General features: G+C 41.3%; 1 protein-coding gene across 1 annotated transcript in view; it reads left to right on the plus strand.

The window, feature by feature from the left end:
- LOC119728329 (ubiquitin carboxyl-terminal hydrolase 24-like) overlaps positions 1–9,246 on the plus strand; it is a 116,011-nt gene extending 106,765 nt beyond the window's left edge. Inside the window, exons 51-53 of the mRNA XM_038200529.1 lie at positions 814–952; positions 2,005–2,159; positions 7,013–9,246. Coding sequence (XP_038056457.1) covers positions 814–952; positions 2,005–2,159; positions 7,013–7,333 — 615 coding nt within the window. The 3' untranslated portion in view covers positions 7,334–9,246. The remainder of the gene's footprint in view (positions 1–813; positions 953–2,004; positions 2,160–7,012) is intronic.
- The last annotated feature ends 10,599 nt before the right edge of the window (positions 9,247–19,845 follow it).

The raw sequence follows: 19,845 nt of genomic DNA on the forward strand, positions 1-19,845 counted from the left end.
GAAAAAGGATTTTCTTTGTTTTGAACTTTGGTTTTCTTGCAACAAGTGTTTGTAGGATTAGCATTTTTTTGTGAGGTGTGACATTGCTTAATAGACAGTATTTTCAGTCGAGGACATTTTCATAGGGTTGAAAATGATGTTTTTGTGTGTGTACAGCTTCCATATTAAGGGGGGAGAGGATGTAGTGTATGCAGACTGCAGTGATCTATTTAAAGTGCAACCAGTGTATGACGTCATTTGTTGATCGTCTGTACATTCTAGTACGTGTGTACTCTAGTGTGTTATGAACGTGAATACAATACGAAGCAACCAGAAAAGTATCTAATCTCAGTCTCTCCTTAATCGGGTATTATTGACGTACGAACACAACAGCCATTTCCAAAGATGTGTCAAGTGACCCATTTTTGGGAATGTCCATTAGTTGTTGATTTGTAATTGTGAATGGGTGCCATTGGTGTTTAATTTGTGTCAAGAAAATGCTTTTCGTAGATGGTTTGTGCAGATGGATTGTTAAAAATTTCTGGATCGATATTACTGTGCCAAGCGATAATTTCTTACAGTCTGCAGTATGTGAATGTTATTAAAGGCACGTTTGTGTTGGAATGTTGGCAATGACCCAGAAACATATTTAACGACAAAAGCCTTTCTCAATGTGAAGAGAGAAACAAATGCACAAAAAGTAAATGATCCTATGGACCTTTTAAATATAACAAGGGAGATTGAAATTGGAAACGCTACATTATGTGCCAGAATTTTTTCTCTTTGTTGTATTGAATTTTTTTCATTTCTCTCCGCCCTGATTGGTCGATACAGGGTCAGGTGTCCTCGGCGCCCACCAATGAGCTGAAGCACATCTTGATTCTCCTCCTGGAGCTGTTGATGATGGAGGACCCCCTGCAGGGCAAGCGCCTCAAGCTAGCCGTGGAAGGCAACAACAACAATGGCCTCTTGGGTAAGGAGCTCTCATCTCTGTATATACTGACCTGGGTAGGGTGAAGCCACTCGGACGCCATCTTGGGAGGCCAAGACATATGGGTTATTGTGTCAATGTGGGGTCCACTTTTTTCATGTGCCTGTTACATCTGATATCTGTGATTTTATAATTCTGATGCACTCCTTGATGCAGTCATCCTCCAAGAGTGAATGTGAATTGCAAACTACCTACCCAACAAATAAAACGTTTAAAGTCATTCTTAATGATACTTGAATAAGGGAATGAATGTGTGCTTGGCTGGTTTTAAACAATTCCGTTTAAGACTGGCTGGGGGAATGGACGCTGATATAGCCAGAGCCAAAGGGAGGGATATTAATAGCGACCAGGCCCCCAGCCAGTCTTAAACAGGCTTGTTTAATACCAGCCAAGCACAGATTTATTCCTATTCACAAATATCTTTTCGGTCAAAGAGTCAACAAGTTTAAAAAAATATAAATTTCCATTGATTTTTTTCAACAATTTTTCTTCATGTTTTTTTTAACACCCCTTTATGTTATGGTATATGCCTCTAGCCTCTAGCAAGTGGTCGTAAACAACTCCTTTTATGGAAATTAGCCTGCGTGTGGCGTGTGCTGCGCAATGTGGCACAGCTGTGCTGGTGTAGTATGAATTTAAGACTGTGAAATACTGACTAACTGGCAGTATTGCGCATCTACGTGAGGATTGTGAACGTTCAACCAATAAAACGGTACTGGCACCAGATTACAAAGGAGTCCAAATTTCATGTGACAACGGAAAAGTGTTTAAGACCAGCCAGCTGGTGTTTTATCAACCGTTTAAGACCGGCCACGTGACGGGCTCTCAACCAATAGGAATGGGTAAACTGTCTTAGGTTTTTATGAATGGAAAATTACAAAGTACCAAGGTAACAGGGACAAGAATTGTCACACTTTGGACCAAAAATGTATAGTCACGTACAAGCTGAAAAACTTTTGCGAACTACATTTCTTGCAAATTGACTTTTTCATCGTTAAAATTAATCTCAACATTTCTGTGCTATTGTCTCACAGAGATCATCCGTAAATGTACGTCCACGGACAGCCGTCGGTCCTACCAGTGCATCAAATTCCTGGTCCATCTGTCCAACAAATGCTCCATGGCCAAAGAGTATTTGATGACCATCTCGGTACGGTGGCAGTGGGCGGTCAACTGGCTCAAGAAAAAGGTAAGAACCTCTCCTCAATATGTAGTTTTTTGAAGGGTCAGTTAACCGGGTATAACATCTCCGAGTCAAAAGGTTTAATTTTCAAAGTTAACCAAGTGAAAAGACAATCTAATTATTATAAACTGTAGTTCATCCATGGTTACTTGTAAGCAAGCTGACTTGAAGGCACATAGGATCATTTGCATTTCTCTCAGAAGTAATCTAGAAAAAAAGTAAAACTGCTGCAAACTGCTTACTGACTGGATGGACCTGAAATATATAAATCTTAAAATTAATGTGGCCTGACGTTGCGAACTTAGCAAGTTCTTCTTCAGAGGCTAAAACAGAAATGACAGAGAAAGGCCAGAAAAGGAGTCAGACTCCTGGATATGAATCTGGCAGACAACACATCTGGAACTGCACTTGAAAGTACCATGCTGGGTGGGAGGGGATGCATCTAAGGATGGGACTTCAGCTCGAACAATCAAGTCCCGTAGATTTCGAGGACGCCTGTAAGCCAATGTGGGGCCGTTGGGGATGGCGCGGGCAAGGCGATCTGAAGTATGGAGGATATGATGATTGTCATTAGTGATTTTGCGGAGGGGAGGGAGATTGGGGTGAAACGTGGTAACCAAGGGAATCATGGGTTTGGCCATGGCATCAGGGGCCTTTCCCGTGAGAGCTTGATTTCTGGGGATAGATTTAGCTCTGGCAATGGCACGATGAACTTGGCGAGAGCTGTGACCCCTGGCCACCAAGTTGTTCTTCAGTATCTGTGTATGGCGGGAGAAATCGGAATCATTAGAACAAATTCTTCTGAGTCTGAGTGCCTGGCTAAACGCTATGCCAGTTTTGCTGTGCCTGGGGTGACAGCTGGAGGAGTGGAGGTACTGGTGGGTGTCTGTGGGTTTGGAATACAGGTCAGTGGTTAGTGAGTTGCCTTGCTTGCGGACGGTGACATCCAGAAAGTGGGTTTGGTGAGCCGAGAACTCCGATGTGAATTTGATGGTTCTGTGGAAGGAATTGATGTGGTTAGTGAAGGTCAAGAGACTGTCCTCATCACTGGTCCAGATGAAGAAAACATCATCAATATATCTCCACCAGATCCAAGGGCGACATGGGGCCGAGGCAAGAATGCGTTCTTCGAGGTCGCCCATGAAGAGGCAAGCCATCGACGGGGCCATGCGAGTGCCCATTGCAGTGCCGTGTACCTGTAGATAGTGTTCACCAAGGAAGGAAAAATTGTTCTTCGTTAGTATAAGTCTCATGAGGGTGCCAACATCACTGATGGGAGGAGTCGTGTGTCCTGCCTTGGCCAGAGCCAAGGAGCAAGCACGAACTCCCTCCTCATGTGGGATGTTGGTGTACAGAGATGAGACGTCGAAAGTCCCAATGATGGCTGTGCTGGGAATCTGGTCCTTGATTCCTTCAAGCTTGCGTAGGAAGTCTGGGGTGTCGTGAATGTATGACGAAATCTGTGGGACAAGGGGTTTGAGAAAACTGTCAATGAACAGGGAGATGCGTTCCGTGGGTGAGCCATTACCGGAGATGATGGGTCTACCGGGGTTGCCAGCCTTGTGAATCTTGGGTAGCAGGTAAAATCTGGCAGTCCTACAATCACAGGGAGAAAGAAATTTGTGAGCTTTCTTCGACAACTGGTCACGTGATCGCATATCGTCAAGTACCTGTTGTATATCTTGACAGAAAGTGCCTGTGGGGTCAGAGTCAAGGCGGGTATAGTTAGTGCGATTATCCAACTGGCGGTGGGCCTCATCAATGTACTGCTGACGATCCATGATGACCACAGCTGAACCTTTATCTGCTGGCTTGATGATGATGTCGGTGCGAGAGCGCAAGGAGTTGAGAGCCAGGCGCTCCTCTCTGGGGAGATTATCATGAGTCCTGTGGGGGAAGTTGTCCGGGTTAGTGACTTGGGAATTGATAACTTGAACGTATGTCTCTATGGCTGGCACACGATTCTTGGGGGGTACCCATGAACTCTTGACTCGAAAAGGCTCTGGCTCACACGGTTCACTGTCCAGGAAAAACTCACGCAGGCGGATTCTACGGTAGTATTCTCTCCAAGGGTCTCAATTTTTGTCCCGCTCCCCGTTCTGTGAACCAGGTTCAGCTCAGCCAAGATCTCACGGAATACTACCGTAGAATCCGCCTGCGTGAGTTTTTCCTGGACAGTGAACCGTGTGAGCCAGAGCCTTTTCGAGTCAAGAGTTCATGGGTACCCCCCAAGAATCGTGTGCCAGCCATAGAGACATACGTTCAAGTTATCAATTCCCAAGTCACTAACCCGGACAACTTCCCCCACAGGACTCATGATAATCTCCCCAGAGAGGAGCGCCTGGCTCTCAACTCCTTGCGCTCTCGCACCGACATCATCATCAAGCCAGCAGATAAAGGTTCAGCTGTGGTCATCATGGATCGTCAGCAGTACATTGATGAGGCCCACCGCCAGTTGGATAATCGCACTAACTATACCCGCCTTGACTCTGACCCCACAGGCACTTTCTGTCAAGATATACAACAGGTACTTGACGATATGCGATCACGTGACCAGTTGTCGAAGAAAGCTCACAAATTTCTTTCTCCCTGTGATTGTAGGACTGCCAGATTTTACCTGCTACCCAAGATTCACAAGGCTGGCAACCCCGGTAGACCCATCATCTCCGGTAATGGCTCACCCACGGAACGCATCTCCCTGTTCATTGACAGTTTTCTCAAACCCCTTGTCCCACAGATTTTGTCATACATTCACGACACCCCAGACTTCCTACGCAAGCTTGAAGGAATCAAGGACCAGATTCCCAGCACAGCCATCATTGGGACTTTCGACGTCTCATCTCTGTACACCAACATCCCACATGAGGAGGGAGTTCGTGCTTGCTCCTTGGCTCTGGCCAAGGCAGGACACACGACTCCTCCCATCAGTGATGTTGGCACCCTCATGAGACTTATACTAACGAAGAACAATTTTTCCTTCCTTGGTGAACACTATCTACAGGTACACGGCACTGCAATGGGCACTCGCATGGCCCCGTCGATGGCTTGCCTCTTCATGGGCGACCTCGAAGAACGCATTCTTGCCTCGGCCCCATGTCGCCCTTGGATCTGGTGGAGATATATTGATGATGTTTTCTTCATCTGGACCAGTGATGAGGACAGTCTCTTGACCTTCACTAACCACATCAATTCCTTCCACAGAACCATCAAATTCACATCGGAGTTCTCGGCTCACCAAACCCACTTTCTGGATGTCACCGTCCGCAAGCAAGGCAACTCACTAACCACTGACCTGTATTCCAAACCCACAGACACCCACCAGTACCTCCACTCCTCCAGCTGTCACCCCAGGCACAGCAAAACTGGCATAGCGTTTAGCCAGGCACTCAGACTCAGAAGAATTTGTTCTAATGATTCCGATTTCTCCCGCCATACACAGATACTGAAGAACAACTTGGTGGCCAGGGGTCACAGCTCTCGCCAAGTTCATCGTGCCATTGCCAGAGCTAAATCTATCCCCAGAAATCAAGCTCTCACGGGAAAGGCCCCTGATGCCATGGCCAAACCCATGATTCCCTTGGTTACCACGTTTCACCCCAATCTCCCTCCCCTCCGCAAAATCACTAATGACAATCATCATATCCTCCATACTTCAGATCGCCTTGCCCGCGCCATCCCCAACGGCCCCACATTGGCTTACAGGCGTCCTCGAAATCTACGGGACTTGATTGTTCGAGCTGAAGTCCCATCCTTAGATGCATCCCCTCCCACCCAGCATGGTACTTTCAAGTGCAGTTCCAGATGTGTTGTCTGCCAGATTCATATCCAGGAGTCTGACTCCTTTTCTGGCCACTCTTCTGTCACTACCCACAGAACCATTGGTAACATCACTTGTAACACCTCTAATGTCATATATCTCATTTCTTGCAGGGTCTGTGGAGTGCAGTATGTAGGTGAGACTAAGAATACGCTCAAGAAGCGTTTCTATGCCCATCGGTCAACGGTCAACACCAAGAAACTAGACACCCCTGTTGGTCATCACTTCAACCTGCCTAACCACTCCATTTCTAATATGATTTTGCAGGGCATTGAATCTCTTGGCCATCGCAAAGAGTCAGTTCGCCTCAGCAGAGAGAAGGTGTGGATGAATCGTCTTCGAACTATTCAACCACATGGTCTCAACATCCAACTTGGAAATGATTAATCCTTTTCTTCCTCCATTGTCCTCTGTTACAGATAATCCATCTGGTCTTCCTTGTTTGTGTTAACACATCTCCCACCATCTTTCATCCCTTTCCACCTCTATACTGTCCCCCCCCCCCCCCCCCCCCGCATCATCCCTTCACTCTCACACTCTTTTGTCCGTTCCCACTCCCTGTGACCTTTGATCCTTCCCCTTTCTGGTCCCTCCCCTGTTTACACCAGACCCCTTGTGGTTTGCCATCTCCCTTTGTTTCTTTGTTCTCTCATCCACCCTCCCCTGCATCTTTCCACACCTTTCCCTCCTAATCCTCCTTTTGTGTTTCTTCTTTCAGCCCTGCATGTTTGTGTGCACCCCCATGTTAATGTATGTATCTCTGTCATTTCTGTTTTAGCCTCTGAAGAAGAACTTGCTAAGTTCGCAACGTCAGGCCACATTAATTTTAAGAAGTAATCTAGCTGATTATTATCAAAAATCTTATGTATTAGTGAAATTCTGTCTAGCTTGCCGTCATTTAGAAGAAGTTAAGAAATGTAGGTGATTTTCAACGATCTGTCAATTGACTGATTTTTTATGTTATACAAGAAATCCATAGCAACTTTCTATCAAGACTAGACAATTAATGTGCTTATTTTGTTTGTGTTGTTGTTTTGCATAGATGAGTGAGCACTACTGGACGCCGCAGAACGTCTCCAATGAATCCAGCACAGGCCGGTCCTTCCAACGCACCATGAGTGCTCAGGACACGCTGGCCGAAGCCACCGCGCTGTTGGATGAGCTCAACACGCGCGACGACGACGGTGAACACATCGAGAACGACGAAGAGGAGGAGGAGTACGTCGAGGGCGACTCCAACACCAAGATGGAGGTCAACGGGTCGTCGGAGGGGTCAGAGGTCAACGGGAATGAAGACAGCTCCGAGTCTTCCAAGACGCTGGTCCAGGACGACGTGGGCGACTTGGACGACATTGATACATAACGGCATTTTTTTTTTCTGTTTCAGAATTTGTAGCCAATAGAAGATGGTTCCTTACCCCTGGGGTCATAAGTCAGAGGTCATCACAGGTCAGGTCGTAGGAAACCAAGGGCCAGGTTGCGTATTTTGTTTTTGCTGACACATCGTATTTTAACCAATCACATCCCGCACCCTAACATGAATATTTATCACGCTGTGTGGATGGAAGACACACAATAGGTTTTCGTAGTGTTTTCCCTGCAATTAACTTATGCCAACCAACAAAAATATTTCATAAAATTGGACAAGGGTTCAAACCATCTTGCGATCCATGGTTCACTTCACTATCTACTAGGTCAATCCTGCTTTACCTAGGCTGGGAGCTCTCAATTGTTGAAAACAGCCACTTGACTGAAAGGACAACTTGGCACAGAAAGTCTGTTTGCATAGGGTGTTCAAAGCAGACAATGAATGCTTAATAACAATATTTTTTGCCCAAGCAAGTCAGAAGTTATGATAATTCGCATGCTTTGTACCTTGAGGAACCTGTTTTTGCTGAGCAGGTATTTTCCATGCTTACCAGATTTCTGTTGGCCGCTGTTCCCGTTCAATCGTTCACTCTATTCACTGTAAGCCATAATTTTGTGTGTCGCACAAATTCTTCTATTTTAAGCCAATATAGGACAAAGTTTGTTTGTTATTTTTTTTATTTGGACTTGAGTGTAGATTGTAGAAGCAATAATTTTATACAGACAAAATTTGTAGCATATGGTATGTACGTGTGTCGTTTTACCGTAAAGTCTCACAGCCAGTTTAGCAAGGGATGCAAAAGTGACAAAAATTTATACAAACCTGAATTTAAACCTTTTGTCACACTGATGCTTTTTATTGGATGTTTTGCAAAGTAACTTGGTCGATTTCTAACCGCTACCACTCCCGGGTCCTACAAATTCCATCAGAATTTTTTTGAAGGATTTTGTAGGATTGAGGAAAGTTGGGCCTAGCTATTCTTTTTGGCACAGGGGTTGATGCACCTATGAAGTTTCAAGAATGACCATTTGTTTTGTGCACTGTGTTTGATTTTGTAGGATTTAGGAATTTTCTGTCAAAAGTGCTGCGAGATTAACAGTGAATTTCTTTTTTTTTTCTGTTTATTGATTACCCTACTTGATTAAATCAAGTTGCCAAATAGTTTATGTATTGAAATAACTTTAGATCAAATAACTCTACAAAGATTTTTGAATCTGAAATCTATGCATAGAGTAAAGTCTTTGCTGTAAAAATATTGAATTCTGACATCTTCGAGCAAACTTGAATCCTCGATCCTGATTGGCTGATTCATGACAACAACATTATCCATATCGCAGTCTTGGTATCGCACTATTCTTAGATGCGCACTGTACCTACTGCACGCATGTGTTAAAGGATAACCGCTGGAAAGTTCGTGTACAGGGTGCGCGCGTTCGATCCAGCTTTACTGTGCGTCAAGTTGGCTTGAAGATAAATCCGTTTTCCACTCGCGCTCATGGAAAATGGAAAATTTGGTGCGTCTGTGTCCCACATATCACTTGGTCTTCAGCCTCGTGGCATTTGGTACTCAGACGCACTACTTTGTTCCATGTTCCACTCACGCTTGTGGGATAAATGACTATGACATACATGTTTCATCATTATTGTCTGCTGTAAATAGTTTTAAAACAACGACAACAAAACGGGTTGTATTTTTCAAATGTTCACACAGCATGAGTACTCTAGCAACTTTTCAAAACTGCCTCAGCTAAAAGAGAATTTGATAGTATTTTTGGATCTAGATTTGAAACTAGCTGCGACTGGTTTCAACCAGATAGATTACATGTATATCATTAACCTTTGACCATGATGTGTTTCATGAGAACCAATCAGATTGTACCAGGAATGCCATGAATATTCATAAAAAGGAAAGCGTCCAATACCAGGCGACTACCTTCACTTTTTCATCCAATCGCAACTGCATGTGGTATTGCTATGGCAATACCTAATTAATATGCATTTTCGGTATCTTCCATGTAGATAGTTTAGTAGCGGTGTGTTTTAAGTACGAATGAATAACTTATAGTTATACACACACCAATGCAAGTTATTTTTCAAGTAGCATTAAATGAAATTTGATTTTTTTGGGGGGGGGGGGTGTTTTGCTTGATACATTAATTATTGGAGATCCCTTTCTGTGTAAATTTAATAACTTCTTCATCACTGTAAATATTCTGCCTCACTATTTCATTTGTAAATACTTTGTACATAAGAAAAAATACAACGTAGGGTTTTTGTTAAAAAAATTCATTTTAAAAAGAGATAAAGAGACCATTGAGATAAGTTGGGAAAAACATTATTCTTGTTGTTCAGTTGTATGTGGGATTTTTTCAATTGAGAAGATGAAAATACCTGGCCATTGTTAAGACCATATGGACATTATATTTAATTTGGAGTTCATAGGATGTGGTGCTTTTACTGCTTTAACCCTTACCCTACTTGACCCTCCAACGCATGCCAATATGTGCCTCAAGAAAATCTCCTATGTTTTTTGCATGGCCCTCCAATATCTGCCATGTCATTTCAAGGGTAACTAGACAGGCACTCCAATACATGCCACAGAGAACAATGAGAGTCCTCTGATAACAAAGTGAGTGCCCCCAGCTGGTCAGTATCAGGCACCCTCCAGGGCCTCCAACTCCTGCCAATTGGAGCCTTCACTGTCAAGATAGTTTATCTGCCAATATACTGCAGCTGGAGGGCATTGGCATAACCAACTGACATGCAGTAAACTACCCTCAGAGAGTAAGGGTTAATGCTTGTAGCATAAGGTGAAAAGTTGCATTTTTGTTCGTCTGTTAATTGTTTGTAATGTTAACTGTGCTTTAAATACTGACATGACATTACAAACTACGCTTTTTATGCTACAGAAAAGTAGACCTTGAAGCAAAGTTTTCCACCTGAATTATTTTCATTTTCTGCAGTCAGTGAAGCAACCTTGATAAGCAGAATAACTTAAGCCTTTTTTAGTTTTAATTTTGTGTAGGTTATGTGTGCAATGAGCAGATTATTCCAAAATTGCACCCGCCAGGTACGAACATTTGATATATCTGTTCAAAGATCATATAATACATATTGTTTCATTTTCGTTAAAATTGAGGCAATTTGGTTTGTATCCAAAGAGTTAAACTATGTTATTATTTATATCAGGCTTCCAGTGATAAAAATAATTGAGTGTATTGTATGCTTTGTAAAAAGTACCCGGATGACTGCAATATTATATCAGTCAAAGTACCCAGATGAGGACAATATTATTTTTGATATTTTCCTTATCCGGGCATTTTAACAATTTTTGCTGGTTCCCACACAATCAAGAGCGTAGAACCTCACAGTTGACAACCGGTCAACACAGCGTAGTGCGGTACCATCGCACGCGGGCATGGACGCAGCGCGCAGCATGACATACGCGCATCATGATATACACACGCACTATTGTCAACAGCAACAATTAATGGCAGCTTCGAGCAGCGCAAAATTTGCTTTGGTAAGCAAAGAATATTCGGTGAAGTTTCGGAAATAAAGACAGTGTCCTGAAATGTATTTCTTGCGGATCAAGTCAGCTTGATATAAATAATAATAATAGTATTGGATGGCTTTTTTTTCCGGGGGATACTAGAATATATTGCACTAGGTATAACAATAGTGCCCTCGTCATAGCTCATGCAATATATTCTTATATCCCCCTCAAAGCCATCCAATGTTATATCTTTAGGGGGGATTGATATGCAAAGATCCGTCCTGAAATCAAACACAAACACACAAACAAAAACAAATCTCAGTCAAAGGATTTCTTGATAACCAGACAAAATAAAGAAATTAACATAAAAATGCACAAGAAAAAAATGTCTGCCTTAATGCAAAATACTGTACATATTTAGAGACCTTAAAAAGTTTAAAACCATCGGGTGAAAATCTACTTTGATGCACTAAAATCGTAGAAATAAAAAAAGTTGCATTTTTAAGTAATGTAGTACTGTTTGATACAATGCAAGACATGGTTAGTAGATCAGACAGTAAACTTAGTGTATTGTAAAGGTATATGAAATACTGGTTCAAACCTGGTTTGAACCAGTTCAAACCAGTCTCTACTGGTTTAAACTGGCCCTAATTAAAGATATATATGCATACACACATGTGAGCGTACGGTTTCTGCAGAGTTTACACTGAAGGGCTGGTCAGTGACATTAATGTACATGTGTGTACATATATGTAAATATATTTTAAATATTGATTACAAATTCCTGGTATTTTAAATAAAAATTTTCTTTCATGATCAACTTCGTGAGACAGAGAAGTGCAAGACTTGAATAAAGAATTCTCAATTTTACCAAGTTGTATATTTTCTGTATTTTGTCAGATTTGTTTTTGTTAAATTTAATTGTATACATGTATATGTTTTTCCATAGAGTAAGGAATGGATTGTATCATTCAGATTCCATGAAAAGATACTTTAATAACGTTGTTGGCATGAGGCGATTTTGTCTTTTAAGAACCAGGGCTTTCTCCATACAAGGATTTCGTTGTTTATCTTTACCCAACATTATCACACTTCTCAAGCAAGACAGCGAAGGCGAGATTCACGTGTAAGTTGTCGTAAACAGTACTCTTTTCCACAGCTTTTAACATGTTTTCTCCAAAATGTTTGGTTGAAAAATCTAAGAGATTTCAGCGTTTTGGTGTCTATATGCTTTTTCTGTAATTTGCAGAAATGGATGGATTTTGGGGGTTAGTATTTTATAGCAAATATTGTTGCACCGACTTGTTTGAAGTTTTATGTTTGTAGATGCTGGAAAAAAAATAAGAAAAACAATCATGTTCCTGTAGTCTTCAAATTTGGTTTGTGGGTTGCTCTTGGTAGTCTTATCAAGTCTATTGCTTTTGGGGCCTACAGGTCAAAGGTCAAGGTAAATTTTGCTAAAACAATAGAAATCTTCCATTTTGGTTAGGGACACTGACAAGTATCCGTACTAACTGACTATAAAAACTGCCAGCATGCCAGGGGGATTGCGCAAGTTTCACTCACGGAGTCCTTTAGCCCCTAGCTGTTGTCAAAATCGTTTACATATTGACGAGTAAAGCTATTCCTTGTGTTTTCCCACCAGTTTGGAACCAGTCAGTTCCCCCGAGCTGTACCCACACCACGACGGCGATCGTCTCCGCGAGCTGACTGCTCTGGTGCGCAAGTGGGAGCACCGGGGGATGTTCATGGACCGCATCGGGGATCCAGCGCTTCATACGCGACAACAACCTGCAGTTCCTGTGGAACCGCGCCATCTATGACACCGATTACTTCACCTTTGTCCGGAGCCTTGCATCCTGCAATGTGGTGAGTCCAAAAACATCTTTAGGGAATTTTTTTTGTTTACAAAAAAAGTGCCCATTCCGGCGCGAAAACTTGTTTACCGCACAATGATAATAGTTGGGGCAGATCATTAAAATGTAAGTTCAGATACAAATGCTCAACACAACTATACCTTTCAAATTTGCTGACATTACTGCACGAAGAAATTTCAGGGTACAAAACTTTGCTCCTCAAAAATCAAGCCGTTGGAGTACTCTTCATGTGTTTCATGTGAAAAACGCCCACTGTCAGCATGGGATTTTCTGCTATTACTGGATTTTCAAATAAACACCGCAAAAAGAAAAGAAAAAAGTCCACACTCATTTTAAGGTCATAATTTTGAATCTGATGGTCTTATGATAACGTCATTGATATAGACCTTAGGGGAATTTTTTTAGCTACATTTTGATACCCAGTTTGCTACCAAAGACTGTAAATTGTCCAACATTGACAATGGTTCATCAAAAATGATAGGCGCCAATTATGGGCGTGCGGTTTGCGCTGAGCAATTTCTCCTCGCGTAATCTTTAAATCTGCAACTTTTGGTATTTGCTTATAAAGTGTACCCTAAATCATTACCCAGATCGAGAATACTTTATTAAAAACTCCTCTTCAAAAATATTCCTCTTCTTGTCAATCTGCAGTCCTTCACACTGAGCAGTAACTAGGATTCCTGTGCCGTCACCAGCCTGCAACTAGCCTTCCTGTTTCCGAACCAAAAAGAAACTCAGGTGAGTTCTGAGGGCAGCATTCATTTGACTCTTAAAGGGCCCATGCATTGTAGATAGCATTTATTTAATGCTATCCTTGAAAATGCATCTTTGTGTTCCATTTAACCTTATTTTAAATTTCATATTGCCATATTCACGGATATTTTGATGTCTTTTTGGTTTTTATGCTAATTCAAATTACCGTATTCATGAGCAAACCTGTGATGTCATTCCGGGCAGAAACCTCAATGTTACAGCTATTTCAGCACAAAAAGTTTCTATAATTTTGGATATTTTGCTGTCACAAATTTTCTTTTCTTTGGTGATTTGTTGTTGTGTAAGTACATGGCAGTAAACCAATGAGCATTCAGAAAAATTGAAAGTGAGGTTTGGAAGGCATAAATAGTCTGGCACCATCCCATTCAACAGTTGACAATTCATAAAATACATTCAGGGAACACGATCAAGAATGGCTTCCTCGTGAAAAAGATGTATAGCCTGAGCTGAACATTGTTATCGGCCAGGCCCCTAACCAGCTTGAAACCATGCATTTATAACTGCACCATCATACTTTGATCCCATTTATTATGACGTCTCCTCATGATAAAGTAAGTAACTTATTAATAATGTACCACATGGCTGCAAAAATTGGGTATTGGTTTCAATGGCAGTAGGCCAATTTTTGATAGACCTGTTGCTAACTACTCAAATTTGGAGAGCAAATATATGGGAGTCCAGAGAGGCCACATAAAGCTTATTCTCGACTATAACCCAATCTAAAAACACATTCAAATTGTGCAGCAGTAGGATTCCAGTCAAACCAGTGAGTTTTGCGGTTTTGAGACATCATCTTTCATTGAAAAAAAAAACTGTTTCATTTTGCCGACGCGCATGGCTACGCCGCGGTGACGCGCGCGCATACCAGAAACCGGATTTTTTTTTTTTTTTGGCCTGAATGAATTTGTTGTCTTTTCCAAACATAGGATATTGTATGCTGCAATCATCTGTTCACTAAGTCTGCCGTGCGTCGGATCGTTATGTTCCTCTTGGGCCCACACACTGCACAGAATGAAGAGGTATGTAAGATAGTTTCACGTGTAAAAAACAGTGCGTTAAATGAAATCAGGTGACGATCACCCAATAATGGCTGGTTCTTCATTACTCACTTCGAGCACATATAGATCTAGTTGTGATAAGTTAATTATGCTTCAAATAAAGTCTCACAAAATGATCACCTAATTGATGCCATAATTCACATGACTTTTAACCTGTGTCCAATAGTAGACATTTACAGAGAATACAGGAGAAAGTGTGGATTCGTAATTTAAGAATTCACAAGGCGCAAAGCGCCGAGTAAATTTGTAAATTAAGAATCCACACTTGTGAGTGTATTCTCTGACTTAAACCATTGTGTCAAAAGGAGTATTGTCATTTACAGTCCAGTGAGTGGAGATGAAAAGACTTGCATATCTTGTATCGTGGCCATTTAATTCGGCGGAACTTACATTCAAGGGAGTTATCCGAGGCGCTTATGTTATCAAATTTTATGTAAAGGAAATTAACATTGTGGCGTGTTTCTGTTAATAATGTGAATCCTAGTCGCCACACCCGTGCAACCACGTTATTTTGGGTGTAGACTCTTTCACGTCAACATGGATTTGAATCAAGTGAAAACAAATTGAAAATGTTCAAAATGTATTAAGAATGCGTAAAAAAAAAGAGAATGAAATTAACGTGAGAAAGAATGTTGTATCCAGACGCCACGAAGCGGTTGTGGGAGTCTACGGAGAGTCTATGAAGTATTACCTAACAAAAATGGAAATGTTTCTCGTTCCCAGATTCATGTCTTTTCAACATTTTTGCAATGACTGACCTTTATTGAGATGATATATGAGGAAAAGAGTGGCGTCAGGATGCAACAGTCTTTCCTTAACGTGTCATAAGTTTCATGATGTCTACTCAGTGATATATGTTTTAAAGTACATTGTCCAAAATGCGGATTTGTAATTCCGAATCCAAACTTGACTGAAGATTCGTCGTTTCCGAATCCACACTTTGTGACCAGTGTAAGAGATTCGTAGTTCTGAATCTACACTTTTAACAATAGTGTGACGTCATGGCAATGGTTTTATTTCTTGAGACTACTTATTGATTTTTTGGCCTGCGTAGGATGTTCAGACGAGGCGATGGACGTCGCTGCAAACCAAAGAGTTCACTTATCTCCACACGATGCTGGCTGTCATGATCCTGTACTGTGACGTCTCCAAGTTCAGAACAATCGGTAAGTCTGGCTGTCTGTTGTATGGACTTTGTGCATAAGTACTGTGCTACTCTACTGCCAGGAGCATGGTGTTTGTGCCCTTGGGCAAGAAAGTTTATTACAACTGCCTCTATCCACCCAGGAGAATAAATGGGTACCTGTGAGGGTAGAGGACCAAATGTACGCTGATATCGGCTGCTATGTGGTCTCGTGGCCCTGATGAACGGAGAATATTTGTAAAGCATTTTGAGATCGTTGTTATATTGGAAAGCACTAAATAAACCATCCTCAATCCTCCAAAATCAATGGAGAATTAAGTGACCATTGACTCAATCCTTCAAAATTCACTGTTAATGGGTTGAGGCAGTGCTGATGAAATTCAGAAGCAGTGCGGATGATATCAAGCATAATGCAGGGCTCAGTAATGCATGGCTGCAACATAAACAATACGGGGTCCAAAATGAACGGACACTTTTGCCATTCAGCCTCAATCTTCCAAAATCCTCCTAAACTGCCATGAGGATTTTGGAGGATTGAGGCGAGTTAGAGTTAAATTTCATTATCAGAATAGCAATGATTGAATTGGATTGTGGATTACTGTTAATCCCCAGATCAAGGGGATTATCCACCGAGGCAGCGGACATTGATCATCCCCACCAGTAAGCCGCTAGCCATGCCCAGCGACATGCAACAGATCCTCTTTGCCACGGAAGGCATCAAGTACATCCGGGAGGTGAGTTTATAGGTCGCCGTGGTGACCATTCATCTTACAAAAACCTTCCAAAAGTTTTAATCGAGAACCGTTGATATACTATTGGATGATTTCCAAAGTATGTCACGTTATCGTTGACCACATTGTGGGGAAGTTTTTTGGGGGGAGGGGGACTTACGATCAAGTCGTTGGAAAAACCTGACTTTTCTGAAAGACATTTTGTTTGCAATCAGTTGCACATCCAAGAACGGGTGTAAGCCAGCTAGTCTGGTTCCCTGACCTGACAATGCCCCGACGTCTATAATTTGCTTTGTTTCATCTGAAGTAGGGTCAGGGAACCAGGCATATTTTTTCTTGGTTTTTCCAGCATCTATGAACATTAACTTTAAACAGGTTAGTGTGACAATATTTGCTATGAAATACTAACCCCCAAATCTATTGATTTCTGAAAATTGCAGAAAAAGCAAATGTTTTATATTACCTTAACTTCCTATTGTGAGGAAGGAATGCTCCAAGTTTGTTATCATTTTAAAGGTCATGATGTGACGTACTGGGAACATTGGTAAATACCCGGAAACAGACCAAATGATTAAATGAGCAAATCCTTCTTCAAAGGTACCTAATACCCTGTGAAATTATTCCACTTGAAATGGGATCATTTGGAAGAAAACAATAATTGAAGGCGGTTTTATGCCCCGCCAGTGAAGCCGAAGGGGCATACTGTTTCTGCCTTGTCCATCCGTGTGCCAGCGTTATGGGGAAGGTTTTTATTGTTCAGGAAATAAAAACCAAGTTATGGGGATTTTCTGCTGACCCCATAGCGTCTTTGGTCGCCATAATATTGTGGCAGGGATCTCCCTGGGCCATCCCAAGTTCATAGGGACCAAGTCTGACACCTAGTGTGTAGCGGATCTCTCCGAACCCAAGCTTTCCCAAGACAAGAGACCACTCAGAGCGACCTCAAGGCTTAGGGAGCAGGTCCGTTTTGGAGGAAATATACCGCCGATTATGATGATTGTGATTACTCTCTGTTAATTGCACAATAAACCTGCAAGAAATACACCTTGACAACAGGATTGTCGGCACAACAAGTATGGTCGTAATTTATTATACAATAATCAAGAAATATACAGGAGTAGTTGGGATCTAATTGGGCTGTTCTATTACCAGGGTCAGTTAATTATACATGCAGTTGGGAGACATTAACCCACTACTCATATAAGCAGCAACATGCACAACATCAACAATGTACAATAATGTAAGCAATACACACTAATGTAAGTAGTACACTCCAATGTAAACAACGCACGCCAATGTAGACAATGCAAGTAATGTACAGCAATGTAAACAATGCATGTACGCCAATGTAGACAATGCGCGCCAATGTAAGTCATGTACAGCAATGTAAACAATACATGTACGCCAATGTAGACAATGCACGCCAATGTAAGTAATGTACAGCAATAAACAATACATCTACGCCAATGTAGATAATGCGCGCCAATGTAAGTAATGTTCAGCAATGTAAACAATACATGTACGCCAATGTAGACAATGCGCACCAATGTAAGTAATGTACAGCAATGTAAACAATACATGTACGCCAATGTAGACAATGCGCGCCAATGTAAGTAATGTACAGCAATAAACAATACATCTACACCAATGTAGACAATGCGCACCAATGTAAGTAATGTACAGCAATCTAAACAATACATCTACGCCAATGTAGACAATGCGCGCCAATGTAAGTAATGTACAGCAATGTAAACAATACATGTACGCCAAAATAAACAATACAATATGCAAATGTAAATAATACATGCCAATGTAAGTAAAGTATGTAAATGTAAACAATACATGCCAATGTAAGTAATACACGCCAATGTAAGTAATGTATGTAAATGTAAACAATACACGCCAATGTAAGTAATGTACGTAAATGTAAACAATACACGCCAATGTTAGAATGTACAACACGCCAGCATATAACCTGTTCAGCCTTGTACCTGATAACGCTTTCCCATGCAAGCGAGTGTCAGCATCGCACAGTACGTGTACACTCACTTGTATGGCTGCACGCATCAGCATTACACAGCGTAACTTAAGCAAAGTCATGGCCTGAACACAGCTTAATGAAGCTTAACGAGTTTAGACCCCATAAATCAAAGGCAAAGGTCATTATGGTTAAAACAATAGCAATAGTTTTCCCACCATAGCACAAACAAGACTTGTCATATCAACTTAAAACTTGGTATTTTATTTAAGCTGGCGATCTTCTCAGAAACCTGTCACTTTTTTGGACCCCTTAGGCCAAAGATTAGGATTGTTATGATTATTAAAGACAGGAATATTTTTTTCAACATACACATGTAACTCAGTCAAACTGTTGAGATAAATAAATGGAGAACCATCATTTATTCTGAGGCTACAAAATACCAAATTGAATGCTTGATCAAATACCCAAGACCAAGCTACTAAAACCAAAGGCTCCAATGCATACATGTGCTCATAATACAAAGCAGTATAAGATAAAAGGGGCATTTAATTTAAAATGTTTGGCAAAACCAAGATACAAAGAGGGCTTGGTTGGGAAGTTAAAGTTAGTGTTTTTGAATCTCCAATAAAAATGAAACTGATCTACATTGTAGTCTTCAAAAGAAATTTAATCATTTATATAGAACATTCCAAGGTATGTAGTGGTACATTCTTATGGAGCTGGCCCTCGATGATTTGCGTTTATTTTGGAAACATTTAGCAAATCTATTTCAGCCCAATTTAAACGTTTAAACCTTTAGCCACGTCACGCAGACTGCATGCCACCTGCACCAGTGTTTGCACTCAAGCGTGTTAGTATACAAGAATATAAATAGTTATGGTGCACAGCAAACGAAGGGCAGCATCCACACTGATCTACAAAGAAGATCATTCATAATGGTCTGTCTTTTGCTTTGTAAATAAACTGGTTTAAAGGTGTCCTTTAGTATTATTTATTGTGTGTGAAATGCATACAAGGGCAGATACAGCAAACATATATACAATGCGGGTTTGGTTTAAACAGTTTGGAAAATTAATTGTAAATGGATTAAGAATGTTTATCATTTCAATGTTTAAACGGCACCCTTTACCACCAACCATGCACAAGGGCAACAGCAAGTGCGCCTCTCATGTCCTAGCTGCTCTACTCATATTCATAATACAAAACAGTCTAAATATTTGAGAAATGTGTATAGAAACTGCAGTGAACCAAGTTACAAAGAAGGCTTGGTTGTGAAGTTTATCTTGCTGAAGTTTGTGTTTCTGAAAGTCCAATAAGAATAAAGCTGGTCTCATTTGTTTAAACCAAAAAAAAAGGGATCTGTTGAAAAGAACATGGAGTACATACTTCGTCTCACGGAGATAGCCCTCGATGAATAGACCATTCTATATGGCACCACCCACAAT

This window comes from Patiria miniata, unplaced genomic scaffold, assembly GCF_015706575.1.
Source record: "Patiria miniata isolate m_02_andy unplaced genomic scaffold, ASM1570657v1 HiC_scaffold_20, whole genome shotgun sequence".
Classification (NCBI taxonomy): Eukaryota; Metazoa; Echinodermata; class Asteroidea; order Valvatida; family Asterinidae; genus Patiria; species Patiria miniata.